This window comes from Entelurus aequoreus, linkage group LG26, assembly GCF_033978785.1.
Source record: "Entelurus aequoreus isolate RoL-2023_Sb linkage group LG26, RoL_Eaeq_v1.1, whole genome shotgun sequence".
Lineage (NCBI taxonomy): Eukaryota > Metazoa > Chordata > Actinopteri > Syngnathiformes > Syngnathidae > Entelurus > Entelurus aequoreus.
In genome coordinates, this window is record NC_084756.1 from 26,417,008 (window position 1) to 26,443,362 (window position 26,355).

The 26,355-nt window shown below is 39.5% G+C and overlaps 1 protein-coding gene across 4 annotated transcripts in view; it reads right to left on the reverse strand.

Annotated features, from left to right (window-relative positions):
- Positions 1–6,016: 6,016 nt before the first annotated feature.
- The window catches only part of LOC133643294 (cdc42 effector protein 1-like), a 29,324-nt gene continuing 8,985 nt past the window's right edge, over positions 6,017–26,355 (reverse strand). Inside the window, exons 2-5 of one of the 4 annotated variants that reach the window (XM_062037780.1) lie at positions 24,283–24,314; positions 24,075–24,158; positions 20,297–20,808; positions 6,017–10,696 (exon numbers count right to left, since the gene is read on the reverse strand). In XM_062037780.1, the coding sequence (XP_061893764.1) occupies positions 9,957–10,696; positions 20,297–20,744 (1,188 nt within the window). In that variant the 5' untranslated portion in view covers positions 20,745–20,808; positions 24,075–24,158; positions 24,283–24,314 and the 3' untranslated portion in view covers positions 6,017–9,956. Of the gene's footprint in view, positions 10,697–20,296; positions 20,809–24,074; positions 24,159–24,282; positions 24,418–26,355 lie in introns of those variants that run through there. The other 3 variants (XM_062037779.1, XM_062037781.1, XM_062037778.1) reach the window with 3 other exon arrangements.

A 26,355-nucleotide genomic window follows, 5' to 3' on the forward strand; every position in this document is an offset into this window, starting at 1 on the left:
GTTCAAGATTTCCTCCGCCTGATCGTCTACAATAACATTGTGTCTCTTGAGGTAAGTCTTAGTCATAACAATCCAGTCTTGCACTGAATACCTGTCAGTGTTGTCACCTCTAAATGTCTGGAGGTCTTTATCTGACTTAACTTGAACTGTCAAATGCTGGAGATCATGCTTGCTAACTCCATTGTGTGTGTTCTGCACAGCAGGACTACTCTGACAGTCACTCTGCATATTGACAACACCAGCTGACATTAGCTTTTCAACAATGGATTCACCAATTTGGGCACCTAACTGCCCAACCATGTCAGTGAGGTGGTGGATGGCATCAACATCACTGTTGGGTGTGGATGTGTGAGGTGTCTCCCTCATGGACTCGTCAACAGGGGTGAACAGCAAACCTCGACCCAACCCCTTATTTGTACACCCATCAGCTGTAATGCTGGAACGCCCCACCTCCCTACTATTAGTGGATTCAGAACACAAAATACCCCTACCTCTTGATAACACAGGGGTAATAAACGTATCCATCGTGATGCCAATAATGATCTGTACTTGCGTTGTGTAATTATACCGGAACAAACGGACTCGGAAAAAAATAAGACGTGTTTTAGCACAAAAATAATGTACTACCGAAAGTTACCAACCCACTGAAAACAAAAGAGGGAGAGAAAAATAAATAAATCACTGTACCCAAACACACTGTTTTGAGATCCGACCACACAATAATCATCAACTGTAGATCAGGACAGCAGCGCAGCATCCGCGGCGATGAGCATCAAGCCGATCTGAAGATCCGAAGGTTCACGGCACCAGTGTAACTGTTCTGGGTCGGCACAATGACGAGGCTTTTTCCACTGTTCACAGCTTCATTTATTTTCCTTCCAACCTGCGGGCGACAATCAGACAATGTCGGTACCCGGTCTTTCTTTGGCTTACGCCCTCAGCCATGTAAAACTTTTCTGTCCACATATACATTTTTAACCATTTACAATGAAAACGCCAGATACAAACAGTCTGTAAAATATTGAAATTTACATTCCAAGCGCCATTCCGTGGCAGAACAAAACATGTAACATTTGCTATAATCAACACCTTAGAAAATAAAATAAAACCACAAACCTGCGGGCGACAATCAGACAATGTCGGTACCCGGTCTTTCTTTGGCTTACGCCTAAACACACAGAATAACACTGTTACCTACACACATAAGCACACACACGCACGCACACACACACACGCACGCACGCACTGAACAAGTATCATTACCTACACACACACACACACGCACACACGCACGCACGCACGCACTGAACAAGTCTCATTACCTACACATGTAGGCACACACGCACACACACACACGCACGCACGCACGCACACACTGAACAAGTCTCATTACCTACACGTGTAGGCACACACGCACGCACGCACGCACGCACACACTGAACAAGTATCATTACCTACACATGTAGGCACACACACACACACACGCACGCACGCACGCACGCACTAAACAAGTCTCATACAACAAAGAGTGGCCATTTGGCGCCAATGTTAGCGATGTAATGTTACCTGGAATATGAACTTAAAACTAGAGGACAACACAGGTAAACATATTCACATTCTTGGTACACACATTCATTGATTAAAGACCTAATTTCTACCGAAAAACAAACAATAGGTCGGTGGGATTGTCCGACCGAGACTCACCCTCAGCCATGTAAAACTTTTCTGTGAGGGAGAAAGGGAGGGGCTCCACAACCCAGGAGGACTACAGGAACTCAGGAGGGACAAAAATATATTAAACCGCCCTTTCACAGGTGAGCAGAAAAGAGAACTATTTGGAGATAAAATTCACAAACAAAATATAATAAATAACAAAGGTGTATTTTAACTCCGTTACACAGACAACATTTTTGGTAAAAATTCCATTTAATAGACTGAAAATATTGTGGGATTACAAGAACATTTGAAAAGTATAAAATGACATTTAAAAAAAGACGTTTTAGTCCATCTCATGCAACCACAAGGATCTTTCTAACCTTTAACCTGTTTTGAAAAACTTTCATTAGAATTATTATACCAATTAATACATTATGAGAATTGTCTTGAATGAAGAATGGATTCAGACTCCCAGGAATGGCATTGAATGCTTCATAGAGTCACACCTCTAGTAGACACACTGGAACCAAGTATCATTTGAAAACCTTAGTGTCTTGTAGTCATGTTAGCATTTCAGCTAGTAGCCATTAGCGGGTATTGTTCAATGTCATCAGAAAGCACCAAAAAAATCGATCCACATCCAAATCGCGATTCTTTGTCAAGTCGGGGGGTCCGCAGCTCGCTGCGGGGTTGTTCTTCTGACGCAAAAACGGCTCCGGACGACAGCGTGAAGGTGAGCTTGGATTTATTCAACATAAATCACTCAAACTATCACAAAGGCAAATAATAAAGCAAACAGGCAAGCGTGCCTAAAACCCAAAAGAAGCTGCTAGTTAGCAGAAGCAATGACATGAACTATGACTTACTTACTTAGTCAGCAAGAGCCATGAACAGGTGTGACAAAGACAATGCAGGATGAACAAAGGTAGACTTAAATAACAGTGACTTGATTGGTGAAAACAGGTGCGGGACTCAAAACGTAAAACAGGTGCGTGACGTGACAGGTGAAAACTAATGAGTAACCATGGAAACAAAACAAAACAAGGAAGTGAAACCAGGAACTTCCGGTTTAATAACTTCCGGTTTAATAACTTATAAACGCATGCTTACCTTAGCTAAAACTAAATACTACTCAAATCTCATCCGCCTCAACAAAAACGATCCTAAATTTCTGTTTAGTACAGTAGCATCGCTAACCCAACAAGGGACTCCTCCCAGTAGCTCCACCCACTCGGCAGATGATTTTATGAATTTCTTTAATAAGAAAATTGAAGTCATTAGAAAGGAGATTAAAGACAACGCATCCCAGCTACAACTGGGCTCTATTAACACAAATACGACTGTATATACGACGGACACTGCCCTCCAAAATAGTCTCTCTATTTTTGATGAAATAACATTAGAGGAATTATTACAGCGTGTAAGTGGGATAAAACAAACAACATGTTTACTTGACCCACTTCCTGGGAAACTTATCAAGGAACTGTTTGTATTATTAGGTCCATCAGTGTTAAATATTATAAACTTATCACTTTCCTCCGGCACTGTTCCCCTAGCATTCAAAAAAGCGGTTATTCATCCTCTACTCAAAAGACCTAACCTCGATCCTGACCTCATGGTAAACTACCGACCGGTCTCCCACCTTCCGTTTATTTCCAAAATTCTCGAAAAAACTGTTGCACAGCAGCTAAATGAACACTTAGTGACTAACAATCTCTGTGAACCTTTTCAATCCGGTTTCAGGGCAAATCACTCTACGGAGACAGCCCTCGCAAAAATGACTAATGATCTATTGCTAACGATGGATTCTGATGCGTCATCTATGTTGCTGCTTCTTGATCTTAGCGCCGCTTTCGATACCGTCGATCATAATATTTTATTAGAGCGTATCAAAACGCGTATTGGGATGACAGACTTAGCCTTGTCTTGGTTTAACTCTTATCTTACTGACAGGATGCAGTGCGTCTCCCATAACAATGTGACCTCGGACTATGTCAAGGTAACGTGCGGAGTTCCCCAGGGTTCGGTTCTTGGCCCTGCACTCTTTAGTATTTACATGCTGCCGCTGGGTGACATCATACGCAAGTACGGTGTTAGCTTTCACTGTTATGCTGATGACACTCAACTCTACATGCCCCTAAAGCTGACCAACACGCCGGACTGTAGTCAGCTGGAGGCGTGTCTTAATGAAATTAAACAATGGATGTCCGCTAACTTTTTGCAACTCAACGCTAAGAAAACGGAAATGCTGATTATCGGTCCTGCTAGACACCAACATCTATTTAATAATACCACCTTAACATTTGACAACCAAACAATTAAACAAGGAGACTCGGTAAAGAATCTGGGTATTATCTTTGACCCAACTCTCTCGTTTGAGTCACACATTAAGAGTGTTACTAAAACGGCCTTCTTTCATCTCCGTAATATCGCTAAAATTCGTTCCATCTTGTCCACTAGCGACGCTGAGATCATTATTCATGCGTTCGTTACGTCTCGTCTCGATTACTGTAACGTATTATTTTCGGGCCTCCCTATGTCTAGCATTAAAAGATTACAGTTGGTACAAAATGCGGCTGCAAGGCTTTTGACAAAAACAAGAAAGTTTGATCATATTACGCCTATACTGGCTCACTTGCACTGGCTTCCTGTGCACTTAAGATGCGACTTTAAGGTTTTACTACTTACGTATAAAATATTACACGGTTTAGCTCCAGCCTATCTCGCCGATTGTATTGTACCATATGTCCCGACAAGAAATCTGCGTTCAAAGAACTCCGGCTTATTAGTGATTCCCAGAGCCAAAAAAAAGTCTGCGGGCTATAGAGCGTTTTCTATTCGGGCTCCAGTACTCTGGAATGCCCTCCCGGTAACAGTTAGAGATGCTACCTCAGTAGAAGCATTTAAGTCCCATCTTAAAACTCATTTGTATAATCTAGCCTTTAAATAGACCCCCCCTTTTTTAGACCAGTTGATCTGCCGTTTCTTTTCTTCTCTCCTCTTCTCCCCTGTCCCTTGCGAGGGGGAGTTGCATAGGTCCGGTGGCCATGGATGAAGTGCTGGCTGTCCAGAGCCGGGACCCCGGGTGGACCACTAGCCTGTGCATCGGTTGGGGACATCTCTGCGCTGCTGACCCGTCTCCGCTCGGGATGGTTTCCTGTTGGCCCCGCTGTGGACTGGACTCCCGCTGATGTGTTGGATCCACTGTGGACTGGACTTTCACAATGTTATGTCAGACCCACTCGACATCCGTTGCTTTCGGTCTCCCCTAGAGGGGGGGGGTTACCCACATATGCGGTCCTCTCCAAGGTTTCTCATAGTCATTCACCGACGTCCCACTGGGGTGAGTTTTTCCTTGCCCGTATGTGGGCTCTGTACCGAGGATGTCGTTGTGGCTTGTACAGCCCTTTGAGACACTTGTGATTTAGGGCTATATAAATAAACATTGATTGATTGATTGATTGATTGAACTAGGGAAGTCCAAAACTAACAGCATAACTAAACAAAACATGATCATGACATTCTTATTCATCCCGATTATAAATCGATTCATCATTTTCAAAAATCAATTCAAAAAAAAAAAAAAAAGCTTTTTTTCCACAAGAATGAATGTTTAAAAATAAATGTTTAGTCCATCTCATGCAACCACAAGGATCTTTTCTAACCTTCAGCCTGTTTTGAAAAAGTTTCATTAGAATTATTATACCAAATATTACATTGCATGAATCTGTTTGAATGAAGAATGGATTCAGACTCCCAGGAATGGCATTGAATGCTTCATAGAGTCACACCTCTAGTAGACACACTGGAACCAAGTATCATTTGAAAACCTTAGTGTCTTGTAGTCATGTTAGCATTTCAGCTAGTAGCCATTAGCAGGTATTGTTCAATGTCATCAAAAAGTAGTTGGGTGCACGAAAAAATTGATCCACATCCGAATTGCGATTCTTATTCATTCTGATTCTAAATGAATGCATTATTTTCAAAAATCCTTAAAAAAAAATTAAGAATTAATGTTTAAAAATACGTTTTTAGTCCATCTCCATGCAACCAGAAGGATCTTTTCCAACCTCCAACCTAAAAAGTTTCATTATAATTATTATACCAAATATTACATTGCATGAATCTGTTTGAATGATTGAATGTTTGAATGTTGAATGTTTGAATGTTGAATGATTGAATGTTTGAATGTTGAATGTTTGAATGTTGAATGATTGAATGTTTGAATGTTTGAATGTTTGAATCTGTTTGAATGTTGAATGATTGAATGTTTGAATGTTTGAATGTTTGAATGTTTGAATCTGTTTGAATGTTTGAATCTGTTTGAATGAAGAATAGATTCAGACTCCCAGGAATGGGATTGAATGCTTCATAGAGTCACACCTCTAGTAGACACACTGACATCTTTTAACCAAGTATCATTTGAAAAGCATCTAAAGATTTGTGGAGCAGCTCCAAAGAATCACGTTTGAAAGGAAAATAAGCCAGCAAATATTAACAATATGTTCATAAGAAAGTTTATTAACCAGCCAACATTTTTGAAAATGCCAAAACTCCAACATGTTAAAGTTTGATTTGTCTGGGTCAGAAGCGCTTGTCTACAGAATATTTGAACTAAAGAGAAGGAAATGTTGACTAGTGCTGTCAAACATTCATCTTGTCAATCACATTCATCACACTTGACATTACTGACATCGTTGAAATGGACTTTAAAAATAGACAAAGCAACTTTGCTGTCATGATCCAACATTAAAAAGCTTTTACATTGCTCAAAACTTGCTAACTGTTTGACCTAAAGTACTCAAACATCTATATTTAACATTTTGATTTTCATTTAAAATTGAATGTTTAGATTTAACGTTTAGATTTACTATTTAATGTTTGGATTCAACATTCATTTTTGGACCTCAAATGTGAAGAAAATAGGTCAAATGTGAGAAAAGTGAGCAAAACACTCCAAATATATCAGCTAGAAAAGTCTGATTTCATTTTCAATTGCAGTAAATCCCTTGAAAAGAAAAGTTTGGACACAAAACACTTTGACTGTCTGGATGTCTTCGAGCAACATTTTCAAAAGCTTTTTAACAAGCACATTTATTTTTCAAACAAAAGTGCCATACTTTTTGCTCAAACATGTAGATTTAACATTTAAATTTAACATTTGGATTTGGCTTTAAAATTAGTTTTTATCATTTAGATTTAACAAACGGATTTCAAATTTGACATTCCATATTTAGATTTAACATTTATATTTAACAATGAACATTTACCATTCAGTATTTACATTTAATTTAGATTCAACATTTATTATTTGAATGCAGATTGAACATTTATATACATTTACAATTAACATTTGGATTTAACATTTCAAATTTATATTTGACATGTATTTAAATTTAAATTTAACATTGAGATTTTACCTTATTTAAAATGTAGATTTAACATGTATCATTTAACATTTGAGATTTAACATGTATTATTTAAATGTAGATCCAACATTCTGTATTTAGATTTTACATTCAACATTTAGATTTAACATTTAGATTTGACATTTAGGTTTGAATAATTGTGACCTGGAGCTTTCTCATCTTTTCCCGCACATGTTTTGCCTACATTGTTATTTTTTTGCCTTTTCAAATAAATACATACAAAATAAATATCATTTAATTTCTACTCAAATGTGAAGAAAAATGAGCTAAGTACACCAAATATTTTAGCTAGAAAAGTGAGATTTCATTTTTAAATTGCTTGCATATTCGAAATTGACTTCAAGGTTTTTCCACACAGTCATTTTACAGACAGAATGTCATAAAAAGACAAATAAATCTGGAATGCACTTGTTTATACTCTCAAAACTTGGTAACAGTTTGGACTTAAGTACCACAAATCCTGCTCAAACTTTGTACATTTTCTGTAACATTTATATTTCCCATTTCATGTTTGGATTTAGATTGAACATTTTTTATTAGAATGTAGATTCAACATTTAGATTCAACATTTATGTAAATTTAGATTTAACATTTACATTTAACATTTAAAATTTAGATTCAACATTTATTTCAAATGTAGAGTTAACATTGTTTATTTGAATGTAGATTTAACATTGAGATTTGACCTTATTCCAAATGTAGATTTAACATGTATTATTTAACATTCAGATTGAACATTTGTCATTTAAATGTAGATTTAACATTCTATATTTAGATTTTACATTCAATATATAGATTTAACATTTAGATTTGACATTTAGGTTTGAATAATTGTGACCTGGGGCTTTCTGAACCTTTCCCGCACATGTTTTTGTTTTTGTGTTTTTGTGTTTTCAAATAAATACATACAAAATAAATACAAATTTACCATTTAATTTCTACTCAAATGTGAAAAAAACGAGCTAAATATAATACAAGTTAGCTAAATATACCAATTTTTTCAGCTAGAAAAGGAAGATTTCATTTTTAATCACAATAAATTGTTTGCATATTTTAAATTAACTTCAAAGTTTTTTCCACACAGCAATTTTATTGACAGAATGTCATCAAATATTATTTTTTAAAATGTTTTTCTCCAATGCACTTGTTTATATGCTCAAAACTTGCCAACAGTTGGACTAAAGTAATATAATCCCTGCTCAAACTTTTACATTTTCTGTAACATTTATATTTCAATTTCATGTTTGGATGTACAAACCCCAAAAGCAGTGAAGTTGTCAGGTTGTGTAAAAGCTAAATAAAAAGAGAATACAACAAATCCTTTTCAACTTATATTCAATAGAATAGACTGCAAAGACAAGATATTTCATGTTCACACTCAGAAACTTTCTTCTTTTTTGTAAATAATCATGAACTTAGAATTTAATGGCAGCAACACATTGCAAAAAAGGCATTTTTACCAGTGTGTTACATGGCCTTTCCTTTTAACAACACTCAGTAAAGGTTTGGGAAGTGAGGAGACACATTTTTGAAGTGGAATTCTTTCCCATTCTTGCTTGATGTACAGCTTAAGTTGTTCAACAGTCTCCCTTCTCATATTTTAGCCTGCACACATTTGCAATGTCTGGACTACAGGCAGGCCAGTCTAGTACCTGCACTCTTTTACTATGAAGCCACGTTGATGTAACACCTGGCTTGGCATTGTCTTGCTGAAATAAGCAGGGGCGTCCATGATAAAGTTGCTTGGATGGCAACATATGTTGCTCCAAAAGCTGTATGTACCTTTCAGCATTAATGGTGCCTTCACAGATGTGTAAGTTACCCATGTCTTGGCCACTAATACACCCCCATACCATCACACATGCTGCCTTTTACACTTTCACCCTAGAACAGTCCGGATGGTTCTTTTCCTCTTTGGTCCGGAGGACACGACGTCCACTGTTTCCAAAAACAATTTGAAATGTGGACTCGTCAGACCACAGAACACTTTTCCACTTTGCATCAGTCCATCTTAGATGAGCTCAGGCCCAGCGATGCCTGTGGCTTTCTGGGTGTTGTTGATAAATGGCTTTGGCTTTGCATAGTCAAGTTTTAACTTGCACTTACAGATGTAGCGACCAACTGTAGTTACTGACAGTGGTTTTCTGAAGTGTTCCTGAGCCCATGTGGTGATATCCTTTACACACTGATGTGGCTTTTTGATGCAGTACAGCCTGAGGGATCCAAGGTGTGTAATATCATGGCTTACGTGCAGTGATATCTCCACATTCTCTGAACCTTTTGATGATATTATGTAGCGTAGATGGTGAAATCCCTAAATTCCTTGTTGAGAAATGTTGTTGTTCAACAATTTGCTCAGGCATTTGTTGACAAAGTGGTGACCCTCGCCCCGTCCTTGTTTGTGAATGACTGAGCATTTCATGGAAGCTGCTTTTATACCCAATCATGGCACCCACCTGTTCCCAATTAGCCTGCTCACCTGTGGGATGTTCCAAATAAGTGTTTGATGAGCATTCCTCAACTTTCTCACTCTTTTTTGCCACTTGTGCCAGCTTTTTTGAAACATGTTGCAGGCGTCAAATTCCAAATGAGCTAATATTTGCAAAAAATAAGAGAGTTTCTCAGTCTATTCAATTGAATATAAGTTGAAAATGATTTGTTGTATTCTCTTGTTATTTAGCCTTTACACAAGGTGACAACTTCACTGCTTGTGGGGTTTGTAGATAGAACATTTATTTCCTCCAAACAGTTGAAGTTGTGTGATTAATTCCAAGTGATGAGTTGATCATGAGCTTTGACAGCCCAGGTCATAATTCCATGCACAGTTCCAAGTGAGTATGCAAAGTGACAACATTCCATCAGTGTCCTCATCTACACTTTGATTTCCTCCTCTTCTTCCGAGAAGGTGTAGGACGTTTTGGAAAAGCTCCTCTTGACGGCGCCTCCCCCGTAATGTCGAGACAAAACGTCCGCCGCCTTCTGGAAGCGCTCCGACTCCATGGCGGGTTCCGCCCTGGCAGGAGACGTGTGAGGAGACCTGTCCTCCTCCTGGGTCCAGCTGGTGCTGCGGGGGTCCTCCTGAGACCTGTCCTCCTCCATCCAGCTGGTTCTGCGGGGGTCCTCCTGAGACCTGTCCTCCTCCTGGGTCCAGCTGGTGCTGCGGGGGTCCTCCTGAGACCTGTCCTCCTCCTGGGTCCAGCTGGTTCTGCGGGGGTCCTCCTGAGACCTGTCCTCCTCCTGGGTCCAGCTGGTGCTGCGGGGGTCCTCCTGAGACCTGTCCTCCTCCTCCTGGGTCCAGCTGGTGCTGCGGGGGTCCTCCTGACCCTCTGCGTTCCTTCTCGGGGAGTTTGTGGAGCTGGCCCCGGGGCTGACAAAAGTGTCTGTTGTGGAGCTGCCGTCCTCTTCCTCACCTGCGGCCCGCTGGTCCAACAAGCCCAGGACCTCAGTCATCAGGGAGGGGCCCAGGTCCAGGCTGAAGGAGGTCAGGGAGTCCGAGCGGGTTGGGGCTTTGCCGCGGTGCTCGCGCACGGATCTTCTGAGGACGTCTCCGTCTGGGAAGGCTTTGTCCGGGCGAGAGAAGCGCGGCAGCGTGACAAATCCGGACTGGAGACCTGCAAACACGGAAAAAGACGTTCAGGTGCCTCAAAGTGCGTGAAAGCACAAAACCTCCAGCATGAGACCTGATAGGGAAGACCAGTCTTTGTCCATATGTCTGTTTCGGGCCCAGTTGTAGTACACTTTTCCACCACTTGTGGCAGTAGTGACAACATCACACAAACAGAAGAAGTCTGGAGCTAAAATCATGGAAAAGTTTCTCAAGCCCAAAAAATATGACTAAAGTGATGAAGCTGTATTTTCATTTACACTTCCATTTTATTGACAGTTTATTCAAAAAAAAATATTACTAAATTAAATAGAATTTCTTTATTTTTTTTAGTCAGTTTTTATGATTCCTTTCTCTTGCAGTATATTTTATTTTTGTAATCAGCCTGACCTAAGCCTTGGCAGTAATCCCTGCAATGAACACGTTTCATATCATTTGACAAGGTTGATCCTGGGAAACTGCAAGTAGGTTAGATAGCATCACTATATTGTCAAGTCAAGAGCAAGATTACTGATCTTGTGTTTTTATCTGAGTGGAAAAGTTGAGCCCCGAGGTCAAGAAGGTTAGACTTTATCAGAGTTTCTGTGGTTGCGGTGGAGATTTTACATACACTCAAAAAGCCAAACATAAAAAAAATTAATAATACAAAAAATCTAAAATGAGTACAAATAATAACCAGCATAAAACGTTAGCATGCTACGGTTAGCATGCTAACATAGAAAAAGTTAGCGTACTTCTAAGATAGCGCCAAGTATCAAAAGCCATGATTTTTTTCTTTTTTCTTCAACTAATCAAATTTGCAAAAATGTAGCAACAAACATTAACATTCTAAGTACAAATATTCAAAGCACTAAAACAATTACCGCAAATTCCGGACTATAAGCCGCTCCTTTTTTCCTACGCTTTGGACTCTGTGGCTAATAAAACCGTGCGTCTAGTTTATGGATTTTTCTTCAAGGCCATGATGCAAATAGTTTGCATAAAAACAAGCAAAAAAGGTGTGTTGTTGTTTGTGCTATGGCGCCATCTTCTGGACGAGTTTGCTCACTGCAGGTGCTGCAGTGTTGCATTGCCCTTCTGTTTAGTGCTTTCAACCGGAAGTAGAAGTGCCGTTCTGTCTTCGAGCCGTCCATAGCGTTTCTACTTGTATGGATTCTTCATTCATCACTCCAAGAAACGTTTGTAAGTTTTACAATATAACTAAAACTATTCTTACCTACTAAAGCGTCCCATGTGTGACGTCTGCAGGACTGTGTACAGGTGTGTGTACAGGTGTGTGTGTGTTTAGAAAATAGTGTGTACAAGTGTGTGTGTAGTAAAGAGTGTATACAGGTGTGTGTAGTAAAGAGTGTATACAGGTGTGTGTAGTAAAGAGTGTGTACAGGTGTGTGTGTAGTAAATACTGTCTACAGGTGTGCGTAGTAAATAGTGTATACAGGTGTGTGTGTGTTTAGAAAATAGTGTGTACAAGTGTGTGTGTAGTAAAGAGTGTGTACTGGTGTGTGTGTAGTAAAGAGTGTGTACAGGTGTGTGTAGTAAAGAGTGTGTACAGGTGTGTGTAGTAAAGAGTGTATACAGGTGTGTTCGTGTAGTAAAGAGTGTGCAGGTGTGTGTGTGTGTGTGTAGTAAATAGTGTGTACAGGTGTTTGAGTGTAGTAAAGAGTGTGTATAGTTGTGTGTAGTAAATAGTGTATACAGGTGTGTGTAGTAAAGAGTGTGTACAGGTGTGTGCGTGTAGTAAAGAGTGTGCACGTGTGTGTGTGCGTGTAGTCAATAGTGTGTACAGGTGTTTGAGTGTAGTAAAGAGTGTGTATAGTTGTGTGTAGTAAAGAGTGTATACTGGTGTGTGTAGTAAAGAGTGTATACATGTGTGTGTAGTAAAGAGTGTGTACAGGTGTGTGTAGTAAAGAGTGTATACAGGTGTGTGTAGTAAAGAGTGTATACAGGTGTGTGTAGTAAAGAGTGTGTACAGGTGTGTGTAGTAAAGAGTGTATACAGGTGTGTGTAGTAAAGAGTGTATACAGGTGTGTGTAGTAAAGAGTGTGTACAGGTGTGTGTAGTAAAGAGTGTGCACGTGTGTGTGTGCGTGTAGTAAAGAGTGTGCACGTGTGTGTGTGCGTGTAGTCAATAGTGTGTACAGGTGTTTGAGTGTAGTAAAGAGTGTGTATAGTTGTGTGTAGTAAAGAGTGTATACTGGTGTGTGTAGTAAAGAGTGTATACATGTGTGTGTAGTAAAGAGTGTGTACAGGTGTGTGTAGTAAAGAGTGTATACAGGTGTGTGTAGTAAAGAGTGTATACAGGTGTGTGTAGTAAAGAGTGTATACAGGTGTGTGTAGTAAAGAGTGTGTACAGGTGTGTGTAGTAAAGAGTGTATACAGGTGTGTGTAGTAAAGAGTGTATACAGGTGTGTGTAGTAAAGAGTGTATACAGTTGTGTGTAGTAAAGAGTGTATACAGGTGTGTGTAGTAAAGAGTGTGTACAGGTGTGTGTAGTAAAGAGTGTATACAGGTGCGTGTAGTAAAGAGTGTGTACAGGTGTGTGTAGTAAAGAGTGTGTACAGATGTGTGTAGTAAAGAGTGTATACAGGTGTGTGCAGTAAAGAGTGTATACAGGTGTGTGTAGTAAAGAGTGTATACAGGTGTGTGTAGTAAAGAGTGTGTATAGATGTGTGTAGTAAAGAGTGTGTGCATGTGTGTGTAGTAAGGAGTGTGTACAGGCGTGAGTGTGTAGTAAAGAGTGTGTATAGTTGTGTGTAGTAAAGAGTGTGTGCATGTGTGTGTAGTAAGGAGTGTGTACAGGCGTGTGTGTGTAGTAAAGAGTGTGTATAGTTGTGTGTAGTAAAGAGTGTGTGCATGTGTGTGTAGTAAAGAGTGTGTACAGGCGTGTGTGTGTGTAGTAAAGAGTGTGTATAGTTGTGTGTAGTAAAGAGTGTGTGCATGTGTGTGTAGTAAAGAGTGTGTACAGGCGTGTGTGTGTGTGTAGTAAAGAGTGTGTATAGTTGTGTGTAGTAAAGAGTGTGTGCATGTGTGTGTAGTAAAGAGTGTGTACAGGCGTGTGTGTGTGTGTAGTAAAGAGTGTGTATAGTTGTGTGTAGTAAAGAGTGTGTGCATGTGTGTGTAGTAAAGAGTGTGTACAGGCGTGTGTGTGTAGTAAAGAGTGTGTGCATGTGTGTGTAGTAAAGAGTGTGTACAGGCGTGTGTGTGTAGTAAAGAGTGTGTACAGGCGTGTGTGTGTAGTAAAGAGTGTGTACAGGTGTGTGTGTGTAGTAAAGAGTGTGTACAGGCGTGTGTGTGTACATGTGTTGCCAAGGTGATTTGAGATGAGTCCCAAGAAGGCTGCATGTTAGCTGGTTGTCATGGAGGAATGTGGGAATCATGTTGAAAGAAAGCCAACAAAGTGCCTCTTGGTGTGTGTGTGTGTGTGTGTGTGTGTGTGTGTGTGTGTGTGTGTGTGTGTGTGTGTGTGTGTGTGTGTGTGTGTGTGTGTGTGTGTGTGTGTGTGTGTGTGTGTGTGTGTGTGTGTGTGACATTTGTTGTGTTGTTTTTGTCTGCAAGTGTTCACAGAGTCAGAGAGTGAAAAGTGATCATCATTTACTGTGTGAATGCTGGATTCTCTCTAACTCTCTCTCATTCTTCTCATACTTAAAAGACAAGTGCACTTTTTTTGGAACATTGCCTATTGTTCACAATCATTATGACAGACAATCATTATGACAGACATTCATTATGACAGACATTCATTATGACAGACAATCATTATGACAGACATTCATTATGACAGACAATCATTATGACAGACATTCATTATGACAGACAATCATTATGACAGACAATCATTATGACAGACAATCATTATGACAGACATTCATTATGACAGACATTCATTATGACAGACAATCATTATGACAGACATTCATTATGACAGACATTCATTATGACAGACATTCATTATGACAGACAATCATTATGACAGACATTCATTATGACAGACAATCATTATGACAGACATTCATTATGACAGACAATCATTATGACAGACATTCATTATGACAGACATTCATTATGACAGACAATCATTATGACAGACATTCATTATGACAGACAATCATTATGACAGACATTCATTATGACAGACATTCATTATGACAGACAATCATTATGACAGACATTCATTATGACAGACAATCATTATGACAGACATTCATTATGACAGACAATCATTATGACAGACATTCATTATGACAGACAATCATTATGACAGACATCCATTATGACAGACAGTCATTATGACAGACATTCATTATGACAGACAATCATTATGACAGACATTCATTATGACAGATGACGTTTTAAAGATAAAAGTCTGCTTACAGCAAAGTCAATGGGAGGTCCTCTATTATGCCCATAAAAGCTAATTAAAACATCCACAAAGCGCAATAGTCCATTTACATGTGGTGACTTGAATATTAACTAGTATTAGTCATATTGTTATTATAAATATTAACTAGTATTAGTCATATTGCTATTATAAATATTAACTAGTATTAGTCATATTGCTATTATAAATATGAACTAGTATTAGTCATATTGCTATTATAAATATTAACTAGTATTAGTCATATTGTTATTATAAATATGAACTAGTATTAGTCATATTGTTATTACAAATATGAACTAGTATTAGTGATATTGTTATTATAAATATGAACTAGTATTAGTCATATTGCTATTATAAATATTAACTAGTATTAGTCATATTGTTATTATAAATATGAACAAGTATTAGTCATATTGTTATTATAAATATCAACAAGTATTAGTCATATTGTTATTTTAAATATCAACAAGTATTAGTCATATTGTTATTATAAATATCAACAAGTATTAGTCATATTGTTATTATAAATATTAACAAGTATTAGTGATATTATTATAAATATTAACAAGTATTAGTGATCTTGTTATTATAAATATTAACAAGTATTAGTCATATTGTTATTATAAATATTAACAAGTATTAGTCATATTGTTATTATAAATATTAACAAGTATTAGTGATCTTGTTATTATAAATATTAACAAGTATTAGTCATATTGTTATTATACATATTAACAAGTATTAGTCATATCGTTATTATAAATATTAACAAGTATTAGTCATATTATTATAATAAATATCAACATGTATTAGTCATATTATAATAAATATCAACATGTATTAGTCATATTATTATAAATATGAACAAGTATTAGTGATATTGTTATTCTAAATATTAACAAGTATTAGTCATATTGTTATTATGAATATTAACAAGTATTAGTCATATTGTTATTATGAATATTAACAAGTACATTTGGCCAGGGGCCGAAAGCATGTAAAGTAACAGAATATATATATATATAGCCTATACGTTTATTGGTGTACAGAGTTATTTATATATTATTTTTATAAAATAATTATTATAATTATTGATTAGTATAACTAGATATTAAGGGGATGTGAAAGTTCGACTCCGAGCTTGTTTATGTAACAAGGTGACGTCACATTTCCGCTTGACGCGAGCTCTTTAAATCCTGGCGCCACCTGTTGCTAATCACGTGACTGCCGCGCTCTGTTTGGCGGGTTTATGATGAAGTCATCTAACTAGGAACAAAGCATCTTCATCTTTGCTTTAGACCTCTCAGCGGTGAGTCAATACATTCTTTGATTAATGCTTGAAACGTGGCGGCGTCCATTCAAAGTCAGTAGCGCTACATGCTAACTTAGCGTGCTAGCTTAGCGTGCTAGCTTGCGTGCTAGCTTAGCGTGCTAGCTTAGCGTGCTAACTTAGCGTGCTAACTTAGTGTGCTAGCTTAGCGTGCTAACTTAGTGTGCTAGCTTAGCGTGCTAGCTTAGCATGCTAGCTTAGCGTGCTAGCTTAGCGTGCTAACTTAGCGTGCTAGTTTAGCGTGCTAGCTTAACGTGCTAACTGAGTGTGCTAGCGTAGCGTGTAATCAAATGATGTCTGAATATCCTAAATGACGAATATGAAATATGAAAGTGATGTAAACTTGATTAAAACTTGGTTTAATGCCAATTGATAGATATATAAAGTGCACTTCTGACTTCCGACTTAAGAAGTTTGACTTTATATTGATTTAATTGTATCAAATGATGTACTGTTGAGGTTAATTTGTGTCTTTTATTATGAATGTTTTTTTTGACACTGAAGTTATTTAACATCATTTTTTGCGTTTGAGTTTTATTTTGTGAACTGAACTTTTTTTTTTTTTTTTTACATGAAATTATGCTGACAATTTCATGAAACAAATCCAGCGTAAATTGGGAGGGAAGCAATCGGTCCTGACTCAGAAGCAGCCAATGAGGTGCCAGTTGGAAGTCACGTGACACGGGTCTTGCAAAACTGCATCAACAAAGCAATTAACTGGACTATCTATCTGGGCTATAATACAACATAATTAACATTTCAATGTGGCCCGCTGGATGTTTTCAAACTATAGAAAGGACTCCAATGGTTAAACTCTGCACTTTTGAGTGACATACTTTTCCTAGGTGTGCTGGCTAATGACGTTCAGGTCAACTTAAAGAAGAAGACATGTTTGGATGCATACAGTGACCATAGAACAGTCATATTATATCCAAGTGGATGTTTTCTTTATCCTTTTGCCTTTATTTTTCGCCGTGTTTGTTGCATCTTTGTTGCTCTTCCTTGATTATAAAAAGAGGTGGTCTACAGTAGAGGAGCAACGTTCATATATTTTATATATTCAGTGTTTTATTGTTCATAGTTAATATTGTAAATCCCACATTCTGTATTTTTCATGTACATGCGAGTGTCTTTTTCAGTAAAAAACTAAACAAACCATCACAAAAACTTTAGTCATTTTACTGAATGATGAAAATTAGTACGTACATAAAAATATAGACTGCGATTTACGACATAAACTATGAACAATAAAACACTGAATATTGAGAATATACACTGCACTCCTGCAGACCACCTCCTTAAGTTGTTAAGGCGGCCGCCTTAACAACAAAGAGCCACCGCCTAAACTAAAGTCTTAACATGCTGCTACGCTTCGTTCTGCCTCTGCCTCTGTCAGTACGTCTCTGCAGCACCCAGCATTGTCCCACCCACACAACCATCTGATTGGCTACACGCAGAGCGGTAAGCCAATCAGCAGTGCGTATTCAGAGCGCGTGGAGTCAGTGCTCCTGCGGTGTGGTGAGCAGAAAGGTGTTCAGCAGGTAAGCAGCGGACTCTCCCCAAATTATAATAAACACCTCCCAGTCCTCCACAACTCAACTACTAGTAACATCACTACGAGCCCGTTGACGTTCTAGAAACATAAGCGGCAGCTCAGCTCGCTCGCAGTCCTTGAGGTGAAGGCTAATTAGCTTTTAGCGTAGCGTTAGCTCACTGTGCAGTGTGTGTGTGTGTGTGTGTGTGTGTGTGTGTGCGTGTGTGTGCGCCCCACATGAAACAGACAGCAAAGCTCTGTCTATCTGAGAGAAAGACAAGCATTATTGACCTACAGTTAACAACTAAGTTATTTCACTTGACCTTTTTCTGTTGATTGAGCTGTGTTGAAGCAGCAAAAAAGGACATTATGTTAAAAGAAGAGTTTCTGTCTCTGATAGTTGATATAATAATGTAAGTGCATCATAAAGCCTACATGAACTCCATGGTGTTCAGGGATGAATAGTCTCTCCTATTGCTATTGTACTATTTTTTCAGCTATAGTTACATTAATAATTAGTAATGCAGCAGCCGAGTTTTGAATGGCAGGGTCTCTGCTATCACATGTTGATACAACTATATCCATCCATCCATCCATTTTCTACCGCTTATTCCCTTCGGGGTCGCGGGGGGCGCTGGAGCCTATCTCAGCTACAATCGGGCGGAAGGCGGGGTACACCCTGGACAAGTTGCCACCTCATCGCGGGATACAAATATAACATTTACATAATACAAATCAACTACAGGCTTCCCAAATGCTGTAATAAATGAAGCATGATGAGTTGAGCATATGTCAGCGTGTGGCCCCACTTTTAACTCTTTTTTTCAAACGCTTATTGCAAACGCTTACTTACAGTAAGTAATTAATTTCACTTAGTAAGTCATTATTTTGTCATTATTGTGACTTAGTAAATTACTAAGTCACAATAATGACTTACTAAGTCATAATAATGACATACTTAGTATCTCAGGACTGTTTTGTGTTTTTCTTTTTACTTTATGGAAAAGATATCGAGATATATATCGTATATTGCTATTCAGCATATAGAGCGGAAAACCCAACCAAAAATTGTAGGCTTCTTCACGCGACGAAGCCGGCCTACTTCACCACAGTCTGTAGTCTATTGCCCCCCCGGCTGTGGTGGCAGCGACGAGATGGAGACGTGATGGCGACAGGCCGAGTTACACTGTTCCTTATGTCACCGTCCTTCCGTATGTCATTCAAAAGTGCAGATTTTAACCACTGGAACCATTTCTATAGTTTGAACACATCCAGCGAGCCGCATTAAAATGTTAATTATGTTGTATTATGTCCAGTGACCCGTGTCACGTGACTTTAAGCTTGACACCTCATTGGCTGCTTCTGAGACAGTCTCGATTTGCTTCTGTCTCAATTGACCGGAAGTGAGACTAGCATTTTGAAGCAGCAAATTTTCATACATTGAATTTTTACACAGAGTTTATTTTCTATGAAATTCAGCATAAAATTCAAACACCAAATATTCAGTGTAAAAAAAAAAAAGCTTTCGTAGTAAAGACACAAATTAACCGCCACAATGGATTGAATGCATGTATATTTTTGATATTGCTCTGTGAAATGTGGCCATAATTGTGTAATGTATTTAATGTTTTGATATTGCTGTGTAAAATGTGGCAATTGTTGAACAATTACATTATTTTGAAGACTGTAATCTAAATGTATTTGAGTGCTAATTTATATTTTTGAACCTGTTTAGGTCCGATTTTTTTCATTGCTGATTTTCTTCTGAAAATGACGGCGAGCTATCTACACATCGCTACGCGGTAGGAGATATTATTAATACTGTTTATTTATTGTACATATATAATTATAGATCTATAGTTAGTTACATTTACTTCCGTGACAACCTTCTTTAAGTTTTGGATTCAATCAGAAATATCAAGCAGCTAAAATGTGCCAAAGTGTGGAGAGAGTGTTCAATTATGTGTGGTGCTTGGACATTTTTTTTAGATATCCACAACATTCAGTGAGCAGGTTGTGTTTTTGTGTTGGTTGCAGTTTATGCCATAAGTGGGAAAGGTTGTTTGGATTGGGTCATAAATAGAAATGCTGTGCTGTATACACTTCAATGTCAAATCCATGGTCATCACCCTGACATGCTGAGGATACCCCTGCACTATCCACGTTAGCCACTAGATGGCAGTAGAGTGCTGAATATGTTGCGTGGCAATTCCAACATTGACTACAGCGTCAGTTGCTTCGTAGAATGGGGCTTTGCATCATTTTCAGCAGAAAGTGCACAATGATTAACCCCCCTCTTCCTCTTACGTGAGACCCACCCATGAATGGGGCCATATGAGTGCAAAGCCCTCATCCCATGATCTCACCATACGTGCAGATGGAGCCATCTGTTGAGCTGATGGAGTTTGGGATGGTGAGCCTCTGCAGGGATCCGTTTGGAGAATCCAGGTTGAGTTGAGGCAGAGAGATGGCGTTCTTGATGATGGGCGAGATGTCTGGTGGCGGCGACGACAAGTCCCGCGCTTCTCCCCGCGGCCCGGAATTCTTCCGTATGTGCCTGAAAGTGCGCGTGAAAAAGCCGTTGGACTTGGAGCTGTGTGCCGAGTCCGGGCTGCTCGGTTCCTTGGCGCCGCCGTAGTTGCTCAGGAAGGAAGTGTCTCCAAACACGTCCCCGCCGCGGCCCACGTGCATGGTGTGGCGGAAGTCGCCCATGGGCGGGCTGATCATGTCCACGGACAGGTCGCTCTTGAAACGACGGCGCTCCTGGGAGCCGGACACCAGGCCCTTGATCCCGGGACGCTTGCCTCCACTCATGTCTGATGGAATGTTGGACCGCGAGTTTGTGTCCCAGGTCTGATCACAGGTCAGTCCAGGTCCACTGCGGACAAAACAAAACCAAATGACTTGACTCAGACAATCTTTTAGTCTTTACTTCCATCTTTAGAACATTTAATTTCCTGCCTTTCACATTTGAATAAGAGAGTGTTTTTCCCCATCATGCATTGTAGTGGATTTAAATGGGTGTCATTTTCATTTATGTGTGGTGATTTTTATTTTAATAATATCCACTAAGTTCAGTGAGCAGGTTGAGTTTTGTATTGGTTAACTTGCGGGAAAGCTTGTTTGGATTGGGCCATATAAGTGAATGCTGTGCTGCGGACACTTCCAATGTAAAATCCAAAAAAGTGTTATGTGAGTCTTATACATATTAGGGCCCGAGCAGCGGAGCAAGTCTCGCAGGGGCCCTAGACAAGAAAAAACTGAAATTTCAATATGTTTGGACGCCTTTTTGAGACCCTTAGCATGCACGAAAAGTCCCCATGTGTTTCAGCGGCGTCAGCTGTGCTGAAAAATGTTATGTTACACTCCAAAATTGGCTCTCTAGTGCTGCCTTTTAAAATGAGGAAAAAATGTATACACTCTGCAGGGCTGCTTGTATCGCACATGATATCACACACAAGTAAACATGCTGCAGGACTGCTTATATTGCACATGAGCAAACACGCTGTGGGACTGCTTGTATCGCACATGAGCAAACATGCTGCAGGACTGCTGGTATCGCAAATTATATTTCACACACAAGCAAACACGCCGCAGGACTGCTCGTATCGCACATGATATCACACAAGTAAACATGCCGTACGATTGCTCGTATTGCGCATATCACACACAAGCAAACACGCCGCAGGACTGCTTGTATCGCACATGATATCACACACAAGCAAACACGCAGCAGGATTGCTTGTTTCACACATGATATCACACACAAGTAAACTCTGCAGGACTGCTTGTATCGCACATGATATCACACACAAGTAAACACTCTGCAGGACTGCTTGTATCACACATGATATCATACACAAGTAAACACTCTGCAGGACTGCTTGTATCACACATGATATCACACACAAGCAAACACGCCACAGGACTGCTTGTATCGCACATGATATCACACACAAGCAAACACGCTGCAGGACCGCTTGTATCGCACATGATATCACACACAAGTAAACACGCCGCAGGACTGCTTGTATCGCACATGATATCACACACAAGCAAACACGCCGCAGGACTGCTCGTATTGCACATGATATCACACACAATTAAACACGCCGCAGGACTGCTCGTATCACACATGATATCACACGCAAGTAAACACGCCGCAGGACTGCTTATATCACACACAAGTAAACACTCTGCAGGAATGCTCTTCCAAGTGGGACCTGAGACGAGGGAGTGGCTACACGACACGAAGATGGACATATGAAGACGATACACGAAAGAAGAAGAAGAAGAATGCTTGTATCGCACATGATATCACACACAAGTAAAAAATCTGCAGGACTACTTGTATCGCACATATCACACACAAGTAAACAATCTGCAGGACTGCTTGTATCGCACATGATATCACACACAAGTAAACAATCTGCAGGACTGCTTGTATGGCACATGATATCACACACAAGTAAACACTCTGCAGGACACATGATATCCCACACGAGTAAACACTCTGCAGGACTGCTTGTATCACACATGATATCACACACGAGTAAACACTCTGCAGGACTGCTCGTATCACACATGATATCCCACACAAGTAAAAAATCTGTAGGACTACTTGTATCGCACATATCACACACAAGTAAACAATCTGCAGGACTGCTTGCATGGCACATGATATCACACACAAGTAAACACTCTGCAGGACTGCTTGTATCACACACAAGTAAACACTCTGCAGGACTGCTTGTATGGCACATGATATCACACACGAGTAAACACTCTGCAGGACTGCTCGTATCGCACATGATATCCCACACAAGTAAAACAGCTGCAGGACTGCTTGTATCGCACATATCACACAAGTAAACAATCTGCAGGACTGCTTTATCGCACATGATATCACCCACAAGTAAACAATCTGCAGGACTGCTCGTATCACACATGATATCACACAAGTAAACACTCTGCAGGACTGCTTGTATCACACATGATATCACACACAAGCAAACACTGCAGGACTGCTCGTATCACACATGATATCACACACAAGTAAACACTGCAGGACTGCTCGTATCACACATGATATCACACACAAGTAAACACTCTGCAGGACTGCTCGTATCACACATGATATCCCACACAAGTAAACACTCTGCAGGACTGCTTGTATTGCACATGATATCCCACACAAGTAGAACATCTGCAGGACTGCTTGTATCGCACATATCACACAACTAAACAATCTGCAGGACTGCTTGTATCGCACATGATATCACACACAAGTAAAGAATCTGCAGGACTGCTCGTATCACACATGATATCACACACAAGTAAACACTGTGTAGGAATGCTTGTATCCCACATGATATCACACACAAGTAAACACTGCAGGACTGCTCGTATCACACATGATATCACACAGAAGTAAACACTCTGCAGGACTGCTTGTATCACACATGATATCACACACAAGTAGACACGCTGCAGGACTGCTTGTGTCACACATGATATCACACACAAGTAAACACTGCAGGACTGCTTGTATCACACATGATATCACACACAAGTAAACACTGCAGGACTGCTTGTATCACACATGATATCACACACAAGTAGACACGCTGCAGGACTGCTTGTGTCACACATGATATCACACACAAGTAAACACTGCAGGACTGCTTGTATCACACATGATATCACACACAAGTAGACACGCTGCAGGACTGCTTGTATCACACATGATATCACACACAAGTAGACACGCTGCAGGACTGCTTGTATCACACATGATATCACACACAAGTAAACACTGCAGAACTGCTCGTATCGCACATATCACACACAAGTAAACACTGCAGGACTGCTTGTATCACACATGATATCACACACAAGTAAACACTGCAGGACTGCTCGTCTCACACATGATATCACACACAAGTAAACACTGCAGAACTGCTCGTATCACACATGATATCACACACAAGTAAACACTGCAGGACTGCTTGTATCACACATGATATCACACACAAGTAGACACGCTGCAGGACTGCTTGTATCACACATGATATCACACACAAGTAAACACTGCAGAACTGCTCGTATCAGGGACTTTAGATGCAAGCCAATATCATCCAGTACTTGTATTTGTAGCTGATATCAGAGTGATATTGGATGGGGATCTTCCTTCCAAGTGGTGATCATGGACATGCAACACTTAGTGGTCTGGTGGAGAGAAAGAAAGTGTTCATGAAAGCCGAGGTCAGCTGAGGTTGCAGAAGATGTTTGCTTCCTTTGGGACTGTGAGTCATTGTCAGTCCGCCAGAGTCACGCAGCGTCTGCTCCTCACCATCTTGCTTTGTCCTCGCTTTCCTGGAACGTCTTCAGCCAAGAACCCAGAAGAGCAGCAGAAAAAAAGGGTGAAGATGAGAAATATAATCCAGTTCTGTCTGAGTCTCCCTGGACAAGATCAGGCTTCTTTGGATTGTCCGTGCTCCTGGATTAGTTCTTAATCTCTTCGGTCTAAACCCCAACTGAGACTTGCTCACTTGCTCCCTGCCTCCTACTTACTGCAGGGGGGGGGGGGTTCCTAAAACACACATGTAGTCCAAGAACAGCAGGATTGTTCTCCCTCCTATTGTCAGACGAAGCAGAAAGTAGTTCTTTGTACTTTCCTGACAAGTGCTACACACAAGTCCACAACACGGACGTCCAAAGTGCTCCCTTTTTAACTTCACTTTCTAAAAACACTAGCACCAAAAATAACATCAGAAAAGTAATGAAAAAAGTTTGTTTCCTTTTACTTTTAAACTGGCATTGCTGAAAAAGAATCATGAATCAAAATGTTATGAATTGTTGATGAAGGCTCCAATTACTTCACATGAAATCTATTTCTGGGGAAACATATGGCAAATGTTGTGTATTTGCCATAAAAAAAAAGTTTTCTATTGCAAAAAGGGCATTAGAGAAACAAACATAAAAAAAAGTATAATAAATGGATCGATCTGAAGCCTATCTGAAGATTTACGTGTTAAAAGTTAAAAAAAAAAAGAGACTTACTTATATATAAAATATGTGTATGTACATGTATGTATATTCATTCATAGAACATATTCAATTGTATTTTTTTATTTAGATGGGATATATATGTATATATATATATATATATATATATATATATATATATATATATATATATATATATATATATATATATATATATATTAGGGCTGCAACAACTAATCGATTAAATCGATTAAAATCCATCCATCCATCCATCTTCTTCCGCTTATCCGAGGTCGGGTCGCGGGGGCAGCAGCCTAAGCAGGGAAGCCCAGACTTTCCTCTCCCCAGCCACTTCGTCCAGCTCCTCCCGGGGGATCCCGAGGCGTTCCCAGGCCAGCCGGGAGACATAGTCTTCCCAACGTGTCCTGGGTCTTCCCCGTGGCCTCCTACCGGTTGGACGTGCCCTAAACACCTCCCTAGGGAGGCGTTCGGGTGGCATCCTGACCAGATGCCCGAACCACCTCATCTGGCTCCTCTCCATGTGGAGGAGCAGCGGCTTTACTTTGAGCTCCCCCCGGATGGCAGAGCTTCTCACCCTATCTCTAAGGGAGAGCCCCGCCACCCGGCGGAGGAAACTCATTTCGGCCGCCTGTACCCGTGATCTTGTCCTTTCGGTCATAACCCAAAGCTCATGACCATAGGTGAGGATGGGAACGTAGATCGAGCGGTAAATTGAGAGCTTTGCCTTCCGGCTCAGCTCCTTCTTTACCACAACGGATCGATACAGCGTCCGCATTACTGAAGACGCCGCACCGATCCGCCTGTCCATCTCACGATTAAAATAATCGATTAAAATCGATTATAAAAATAGTTGCCGATTAATTTAGTCATCGATTCGTTGGATCTATGTTATGCGCATGCGCAGGGGCTTTAAAAAAAAATAAAAATATATATATATATATATTTTTTTAAAAATAATTCTTTATTTATAAACTGCAACATTTACAAACAGCTGAGAAACAATAATCAAAATAAGTATGGTGCCAGTATGCTGTTTTTTAAAAATAAAATACTGGAAAGGATAGAAATGTAGTTGGTCTCTTTTATCCGATTATTAATCGATTAATCGAAGTAATAATCGACAGATTAATCGATTATCAAATTAATCGTTAGTTGCAGCCCTAATATATATATATATATATATATATATATATATATATATATATATATATATATATATATATATATATATATATATATATATATATATATATATATATAAATTTCCATCTAAATTTATAATAAATAAAAATGGAATGTTTCCTATTCAAACTGTCGATTTAAGTGCAAATGAAAATACAGCTTCACCACTTTGGTCATCATTTTTGCGCTTTAGAAACTTCTATGACTTTTAGCT